This window comes from Tachysurus vachellii, chromosome 2 (genome assembly GCF_030014155.1).
Source record: "Tachysurus vachellii isolate PV-2020 chromosome 2, HZAU_Pvac_v1, whole genome shotgun sequence".
Lineage (NCBI taxonomy): Eukaryota > Metazoa > Chordata > Actinopteri > Siluriformes > Bagridae > Tachysurus > Tachysurus vachellii.
In genome coordinates this window covers 18479140-18488201 of record NC_083461.1, presented here as the reverse complement: position 1 = coordinate 18488201, position 9062 = coordinate 18479140, and the positions used below count along the sequence as shown (strand labels likewise).

Sequence of the window (9062 nt, the reverse complement as noted above, 5' to 3'; positions counted from 1 at the left end):
ACGGGCAATAAGAAAGCATCGTAAATCACGGTGTCAGAGCAGACATAAGACAGGAGTGCGGCGGTGCGTTTGAGAAAATAAAAGAAGCCGATTTATTATTTAGTGCTGACAGTGTTCTAGTAGTCAGTCCTGGATAAATAAATTTGGGAGTAAAAACATGACAAAGAATGTAAGGCTCAACCCTGAGAATAGGATTCGTAAAGTACAAGATACAAGAAATGAATGAGAAATCAACACATCGAATGAGAACATATTTGGTAATTGCATGGTTGTGTGTTAATATAAAGCTCAACACCATTTTGTCTGGGACAGAATGTCCTAAATCAAATGACATTACAGCAACACTTGCAAAGAAATACAAAGAGAACATAGCTGAAGAAAAATATGGCACACAACATGGCTCAGTGTCATGGGGTCAGGATCGTGATAAACACGGTCATTTAACAAGTGCACACGGTTTTAACGCTCGTTTCATCCCCTTGATTTCCGAATCGCTCTAAAGACGAGTCTGAGCTCAAGCGAAAGAGCATTTGTCTCCGTTTGTCGTAGCGATTCGGATCTGACGTCGCACGTCTGATCGACGCTACGCATAAGCAGAGTTCCGTGTGGATCGGATCGGATTTTTTTTTTTCATCGAAGCCGAACGTCGTGAGGACAGCAGACGTTTTAAGCAAAGTGCTCCATTAATTTACTACATTCTAATCAAGTTCCTTAAATATCAATGTTAAATAACTGGCAATTACATTATGCTGAAAATTAAGGTTGCTGATTTGTACCGTTTAACAGTACACAGCTCAGCGGTTCTTACACATGCTAATGGGATTAGTTGCATAGTGCCAAAATAACAAATAGCATTATTGCCAGTACTATTTCATTATGTCTTTATTTCCAGGAGTTCCGGGATCAGAGAGTTTGGGAGTTAAAAAATTAAGGACAATACTGTTGTCCCAGCGTGGGATACAGGCTTAAACATACACATGATGTGCACCATCAAGTGATGTTCCCTCATTTCAGCCTTCTAGAAGAAACAACATTCACAAATAAATTCCCAAATATACATAAGAGACTGTGCGAATGATTCACAAATATAAAAAAAAACTGTTGCGAACGAACGAGAGCGACACAGGACAGCCGACTACCACGCTGACAACCGACAGCTGATGTTTGTCACGTTGGTGACCGATCTGCTGACTCGGATTTGCTTCAATACATTAGACATTTCACAAAGTCTATAAAAATTCCACTAAGGAACCTTTTTTTTTGTTTGTTTTACATTAACATGTACACTTGCGGCTCAAAAAAGCCGAAAGCTTACAATTGAAATGAACCCAAACGTAATAAATAAGTTTCAGATGATTACACTACAAAGTCCATGAAATCATTACACCGTTAGTAGATTGGCTTTGTGCTGAGAGAGAGAGAGAGAGAGAGAGAGAGAGAGAGAGAGAGAGAGAGGGAGGGAGAATCAGTCTAGTTCTAGATTACATCCCACTGTCTTGAAGGATACTTTTCAGATACTAGGCTTCATCTGTAAACAGTCGCAAACGTGCAAAAGCTGTGTTTTGTCGTTTCGGAAATCAGTCGCTGCAGCTGACATTTGAAAGAGAAGTTCGTGACAGTGAAACGGCAGGAGAAAGCGTTAAGGTATGTGGTGTCCGAGTCCCAGAGAGGCTTTTCTGTCAGATGCTCTTGGTCTCTAAGCGTTGCAGAATAGTGGCTGAACTTGTCCTGAACAGACAGGATTCTGGTTCTGCAGGAAGACGTGAGTGTTAGACGTTATTTAATATAATAAACTCGTATAGTGACTTTCTACAACTCATAATCTGAAACCAGTACCATTGAGCAGCATCCTCTTCCTCTGTCACCTGTTGTTTTGCTTGTTAGATGATAAACCCTTAATGGATTTGTTCTGCAGAGAAAATAAAATAAACAGCTGAAAGGGCTATGGACAAAGGATAAAGAAAAAAAAAACTCTGTTTCCATGACAACCATGGCAGACCTTCTTAATGGTTTGACGTTGAGTCTAAGATAAACAGTGGAATACAATAGAAATCTTTATTGGAGATACATGAGAGAGCTGGAAGAGCTTTTATTTCACTTTTATAAACTGTCATGAAGCTTTAAATCTTTTTAAAGACGCATTTTTGGCATTTTTCTAGACAAGCAATTCGTTCTCTCATTTTCAGTAAGCGCCTTATAAAGGTCAGGGTGGACACAAGGATGCCAGTCCACTATGTATACACACTTTCACACACTCATCCACACCGTAGGTAATTCAGCATAGCCAACACATCTATTTGCATGTTTTTGGGAGTGGGAGGAAACTTGAGAACCCATAAAAAACCCACAAGAACACGGAGAGATTGTCTGCATCTCCACACGGACAGTAACTTAATCAAAGTATTCAACCAAGGATCCTGGAGCTGTGAGGCACTAACAAAACCTGCTGTGCTGATATACACATGTAACAGCAATATGTTATTTACATTACATATAATATGACTCAGAACTGTACCATGAGACGTATTAGGTTTAGTTTCTATGCAGCCCTGAGCTAAACCTCCAGATAAAGACACGGTCTATAACCCCAGTATATAGAGTATATATAAACTCATAAAGCAGTTTCAACAGGGCAAGAGGAGTTGGTGGCTGGATGGATGGATAGATGGATGGATGGAGAAGGCTGGCTTTTCCATATTATTATTTCAGTTGTAATTCAGACTGCATGCAGCAGAGGGCTCTAAAGAAAAGCTAGACTACTCCTTGAACTGAACTTCTATTCCAAACCCTAGAAATAATAATAATAATAATAATAATAATTATAAAAAAACTCTACCTTGTGCTTTCTGCATTTCATTGAGAAGTTTTCCTCATATAAGACACAACCTGTGGAGAGAAAAGGCAACACTAATGAAATAGCCTGACTGAGTAAATGAACAAGTTCAGAGCTGGCAATAAAATATTGGTACAATGAAGCTAAAACGTCACGATGGAATCGATATGGACTTGATCTACAGGTGCAGTCTAAACTTGGTAGCCAAACATTCTTTTGATTTACAGACAGGTTCCATAAATCTTTTACCAATCTTTGTTTCATTATTCTGTTCGTGCTCAAACACATTCCCTCCACATTTCAACACCAGCCACCCCCACCCTGTTGAAAAGAGTCTCGTTTCTCTGCACACTCCAGCTTGCACAGCAAACACGGCCAAAAGTGCAGCTGTTAACAGACGCGACGCAGCCGTCTCGGCAGGCGGTGCATCACCGAGAGCTGCTCGGCATGTCTTTCAAGAAGACCTGTTAAATTGCACGTGGAACAAAAGAAGAGGAAACAGCTGTCTGTAATCATTGGTCAAAAGCCACTTACCTGACTGCATTGCACATATGTAGTGATACTTGTTAGGGCAGCCTTTGAAAAAGCAGCCCAATGTGGCTCCCATTTTGTGGCAAGAGGAGCAAATCTGCAAAGATGTAAATAATAGCACTTGAAAATGAAACCGTAAGAAGCACCAACAGAAATGATGGAAGATAATCGATTGGAACTATCCGCTGTAGAGTTTCCTTCGAGTAAGTGTATAATTAAAAAAGCCAGAAACGGAAACGGCACGTCGTTGCTATTGCAGTCAGTTTGAGGATTACTTGAGTCAACAGTTAAATAACGTCTGGCTCTGTTCAAATTGTGATTTTACAGCAGTAGTTATGTACAGGATGTTGTGTGTTATACGTGAAGGAATACTACAAACTGTATCACTGCTTGACATGCTCAGTATCATTGAGTGAGTGTGTGTGCGTCCGATCAGGTGCAGACAGTAATGCATTGAGCAATGTTAGAAGCTTCTGCAATAGAATTCCTGCTCGGTGCAAAAACAATGCGGGGAAACAACCAACCATATCACTAACTCTGTGTCTCCCTTAAAGCCACTCCCTTAAATGTTAACAATAACAGTAACAAGAGAATTTAGACAACACATGGTGAGTTTGCAGTGACAGTATCCATCTTGACGAACGTCTCAGGAAATTAGTATTCTGGTACTTAGTGAGGAGGTAACGTCCATCCCTTGTACACTGGATGTACCGATGCACTCTGGGTATTGGTATAAAGAAGTATCCAGAGAATAATTTGTCCACTGAGAAAACCTGCTCACTGTTTACAGATACTGTACTGTGACCTAATGTTTATCATGCTAATTAAAGTCTATGGATGTAACTACATGCAGTGACCTTTCGTCATGGTGACAGAGAAAACCGCGATGTGGATGTTAATAACTTTAGATTATGGAAATAAACACGGCCAAGAACCACCTACTTTAGCAGAAAGCAATGGCAGATGACCAAGAGGAGAAATCTTTTGTTGCTCACCACTAAAACCATTTATCACATCTATTTATGGATAGAGCAACTCTTTTACCTCAGTAACGCTTTACCAAGTTTTGTTGCTTATTTCCGACACTCCCACTCAGTCTAATTTAAAATCTGTGTAATACAGTTTGATGGAAACCCTGCTCAAGTGGCGTTATATTAAACAATCTCGTACCGTCTCCTTTGCCGTCTTAACGGCTCTCTCTAGCCCGTAAAGCTTTCCTCTCACGAGAAAGACCCCAGCTGACCATATGCCACAGTCCTCGTGGAGCCAGTACTCGCTGGCTTCTAAGGGCACTATGGGTGGGGCAAACCAGTCTGTCACAGTGTCTGTTCTGGATCTCTTAGCTGCATGGCTGCAGGAAAGCTCACCATCACTGCTCCACATTTGATAGGGCCCTAGAGCAGCTGCCTGCAGCTTGTGATGTGGCTTTCGAGTCTGATTGCTCGATGAATCAGTGTCACTGGAGTCGTCCTCTCTTGGCTCCTGTGGATTAGTAGGCAGCTTTGCTTCGGGCCTGAAACCCTCAGGATAGTACGGCCCATGCAAATCACCCAGGTCCATAGTGTTCGCTGAGCATCCGCAAAGGCAGCACACAAGAGCGTCCCAGCGTGTGCCCTCCACGGAGACGCGGCCGTACTGCAGACACGGTGTGGTGGGCATTTTTCCTGACACAACCGGTGTAGGCCGCTTCCCTCGGCTCAGCCTGGCACTCTCATCAAGGTAGTTGATTACTGTACAGGTAGGATATGCTTTCACTTCTACATGTATGAAAGGAGAAAAGGTCTCGTCTTTCTTTTCCCTTTTCTCCTCTTTGTAGCTGACATATTTGAGCTTTATTTCCGGCTCCTGTAGCGAGAACATGGAAGACTGCCCCGCTTTATGCTTTTTCCTTTTCTTTTTAGGTGTAGGGACTTTTTTCACTCTTGCTGGACTTTTGCTGCTTGTAGTTAAAGTAGGTTGCTTTAAAGGGCTTTTTGCCTGTTTGGATCTAGGCAGTGCAGTCTTTTTTCCTACCCTTTTTGAAGAAGTGTTTGAGAATTTCTGTTGTTTCTTTGATTTCTTGACAGATGTGATGGGTTTCTGTGACAACCCCGGGGATGGGATAGTTAATGAATATTTTGAAACAGTTCCAGAACATGAGGTAGATATTTTGCTTGAATCAGCTACATCTGTTTCTTCTGACTCGTCCTGTAATTGAACTGTCTTTTCATTAGTTTCAGTCCCGACCTTTGGAGGACGTTCCTCCTCTAAAACGTTGCTGTCACCGTTGCCAAATGACACATTTTGGCCAGATCCCAGATGAGTGGTCTTATCTGGCTGGGTGTCAGAACGCTGACATTTTTTTACAGATGAGACATGACTGGATTTGTACCTGGAAGGATAAATATTCTGAACAATGGCCTCTAACCTCATCCCTCTTGTACTTCTTGGAGGAAGTTCTTTTCTTACTAGTGTTTCCTTTTTGGCAATCAAGCTTCTAGTTTGTGTTTTCTTATGTGTCACATTATGTACATGTGTTGTCTCCTTCTGTACCTCAGATAATATCCTGCTTGGTTCAGACTGTTCTATCCTGGATGTGTCAACAGTACTGTCTGTTAGTTCACTGCTAATGGTTGTACTTAATGCCTCTGGTGCAGATGATGAATCTCTCTCTTCCACACTCAGGAGAAGATCAGATTCCACATTACTAGATTCATCTTGCCTAATGTTAGTTTCTTCAGCGAGAAAGTTCTCTTCACTTTGGGGTTTTGCAGTCTGGGGCAGAATGGAAACATCCTTTACCCCAATCAGTGAGGCAAAGGAGGGCGAAACGGAATCTTCAAGTGCACTTATGAACTCGTGATTTAGTGCAACAGCGAGGCCTGCTGTCTCCTGATCGTCCGGTAAAATAACTGGTTCATCGGTTCTGGAGATCAGGAAAAGTACTTCTGGGTTGCCGTTCTTGTGCTGATCCACTAAGTTCTCAACGTGGCCAGCTGGAAAGCTCCCATCAATAGATCCTGTGTTCCACAAGCTCCCAATGGCACCATTCTGAATGTCGTCCAGGTTGAGAGGGATCTTACATTCAGTTGGGCTGTTCTGCTGTAAAGATCTGAGCGTCTCCAGAGCAAGGCTCTCGACATCTTGTATACCACTGATGTTGTGTGCCTGCTGAAGAAGACATAGACTTGCAACATTTTCTGAAACCTGCCCTGACGTGACAAAATCGAAGGAACTGGCACAGGCGGCTAAGCCAACAGGCACGGTCACCTGCTGCAGGCAGTGCTGGTCCATTTCCACACACAGTGGTGCTCCTCCTGGATCTGTGACCAGCTGGCTAGCATCATACGCAGTGGGGTGCAAAGAAAACGCCTTGCTTATTGGAACACTGTAAATCTGCGAATGCTGTGAGAGTGAGTCATGGGCAGAAAACACATGGGACCTGGTCACATACGAGAGAGTTACTGTAGTGTTGGAAAGAGCATTGTCTGGTTGTATCTGCTCACTGGGCTGCAGTGAAGGATCAGTCTCGTCTTCTGGAAGCGCTGACCCGTTGCTGGTCCCAGAACTCAGATACCAGCCTGGCGGCTGGACAACATGCAAGGCCTCAATAGAGTTGGTTTTCAACAAACATTCTTCGCTGTTCTTCGTCAGGTCAAAAACGTGAGAGAGGCTGCAGGCTGAGGTCGAAAGTTCCTGAGGCTGTAAACCATCTGAGTTGTCAGAAGGCTGTTCCATATCAGCTGAAATGCAAGCAAAAGACAAAGGAGTTGTAAAGAAAATGTTTGAAGAAAATAGATTAATTATCACACAAAGCAGCCAATAAGAATGTGCAAATTGCCTCTTAGGTCTGGATTTGTTGTGAATGGGACAGGCTCAGGAACAGCACAACCCTGACCAGGATAAAGCAGTTACTGACCCTGAATGTATGATAAGTATTAAGTATTAGTAGTAAAATGAAGGACCTCTAACGGCCAGCGTTCAATTTGTAGTGCTCGCCTTATGTCCATCATCAGGAAAGGAGCACTGGGTTTTAGGTAGGACTGAGAAATATCTCAAATAGGGTACTGGAATTAAAATATACGTGTCCTCTGAACTGTGACGGTGCATTTAAAGTAAACAGCAGCTACAACATCTGGCTAACATCTGGAGGTATGTTTAAAAAGCAGATTAAATAAACACAAATAAGAAAGGACACATATTGAATATGTACAAGATAAAGTTAAAGACAAGATGGATAACAGCTGGTCGGATTTGTTAAAAAGAATGTCTACGACATGCCAACTTAGCTATATAATTTGCCACTGGGAAGCTGGCAGCTAGCTAGCTAGATTAGCATTAGGCTAAATCGTTTGGTCATGTACCACTCTCTGAACACAGAACGTGACAAACGTTATCGTCCATCAAGTGTCAAAACTCAGATGAGAAACAACTCGATTAAATTAGCAGGCTAATACTTTCAAGCTAACTAGCTCAGCGGGGTTTTCCATGCTAAGCTAGTTTAGCAATGTTACCCATGTTATCAGACGACGCTCGTTTTGAAAGCTAGTTACAAGGTATTACTGTGAGCAGAGTCACACATCTGCCTCCCACATCTGTCTGCTATTGTTTCCCCCTGACAGAGCTGCCTAACCTAGCAATTCATGCTAAGCTAAGCTAATTCAGTTAGCTAGTTATAGCTCGTTAACGTTCTAAACCATACAAACGTCCCAGAAATTGAATACAGCCGTACACAAAGCTAACCCAAACACACGACGGTAATTAATAACGCCAAACGTGAATAACGCTGTTAATACTGACACTAGTCATCATCCTGTGCTAGCTGAAGCTAATGACTAAGTTAGCTAAAGCTACAACAAAGAAGCAAGCGGCTACATAAAAACTTACCCACAAAGAGACTTCGGGTTAATACAAGGAATAATGAAATAATCTAAACCCCATTTCGACACCAATTAACTGATTATTTTAACTGTTAAAAACGTGTATAATAGTGTGCTGACTTTGGGCGAGACAATGACCAAGTGCTGTGTCCATAGTAAAGCTAAGCTAGCTTTGTCAAAGCTGTGCTAATGTTCAAGCATTATTGTCAGTGATGAGGCCATTATGGAGCATTATGGGACATGTAGGAAGAATACATACTGTTTACAAACTTTTTAGACGTTGAAAATACGCTTTTTTTTTAATGTACTCCATCAAGCATTGTGTTTATTTATGCAAGTGAAACTTTCTATTAGGTGTTTTGCCAAATCTTTCAGGGCAAAGTAGCTCTTATATACAGAAGAAACGCTTGATGTCAAGAACTAATGTGCAAAACATCATTATTTGCGTGTCAAACGTGTCATATGAGGATTCACAATTTTCTATAGATGCTTATTTTAGGGCCACAGACTGTCATAAAATATATTCTGAGAAAAAAAAAGTGTCATTACAAGGAAAAAGGTAGCATTAGTCTGAGAATAAATGTGTAATGTATTTAAAGGGGAAAAAACTCCTATTGCAAGAATATTAAACTCTCATATTCTTCATATTTTAAAAATAGTTCTAATATTTTGAGTTAAAAAAAAAAAGTAGTCATAACCTTATAACAATGGTGCATATTAGATCAACACAAATCTCTCACGTCAGCATCAGAACTTGAAATAGCTGCAAGGAACTGCATATATTTAGAAGTTATATCCCCACCGACTTGGAGAAATTTGGCTGTTGTTGAAGAAATCAC

At 41.5% G+C, this 9062-nt stretch overlaps 1 protein-coding gene across 2 annotated transcripts; it reads right to left on the bottom strand.

Annotated features, from left to right (window-relative positions):
* Nucleotides 1–64: 64 nt before the first annotated feature.
* si:dkey-94l16.4 (transcription factor 20) lies at nt 65–8431 on the bottom strand. Of its 2 annotated transcripts, none has more exons than XM_060861594.1 (6): nt 8231–8431; nt 4535–7086; nt 3368–3461; nt 2837–2886; nt 1837–1909; nt 65–1750 (listed from the first exon to the last, which is right to left on the bottom strand). In XM_060861594.1, the coding sequence occupies exons 2-5, from the start codon at nt 7079–7081 to the stop codon at nt 1862–1864; spliced, it is 2739 nt and encodes a 912-aa protein (XP_060717577.1). In that variant the 5' UTR covers nt 7082–7086; nt 8231–8431; the 3' UTR covers nt 65–1750; nt 1837–1861. The 2 variants fall into 2 exon arrangements, with proteins under 2 accessions (XP_060717577.1, XP_060717586.1); XM_060861603.1 differs by lacking the exon at nt 8231–8431 and adding an exon at nt 7185–7368.
* Nucleotides 8432–9062: the final 631 nt, after the last annotated feature.

Excerpts from the sequence above, each read along its gene's own strand:
- si:dkey-94l16.4 (XM_060861594.1), bottom strand. The coding sequence starts at position 7,081 with ATGGAACAGCCTTCTGACAACTCAGATGGTTTACAGCCTCAGGAACTT. Across the intron at positions 3,462-4,534 it reads TTAAGACGGCAAAGGAGACG|ATTTGCTCCTCTTGCCACAA; the intron begins GTACGAGATTGT and ends ACATCTTTGCAG. Across the intron at positions 1,910-2,836 it reads TGAAATGCAGAAAGCACAAG|AACAAATCCATTAAGGGTTT; the intron begins GTAGAGTTTTTT and ends TTTTCTCTGCAG.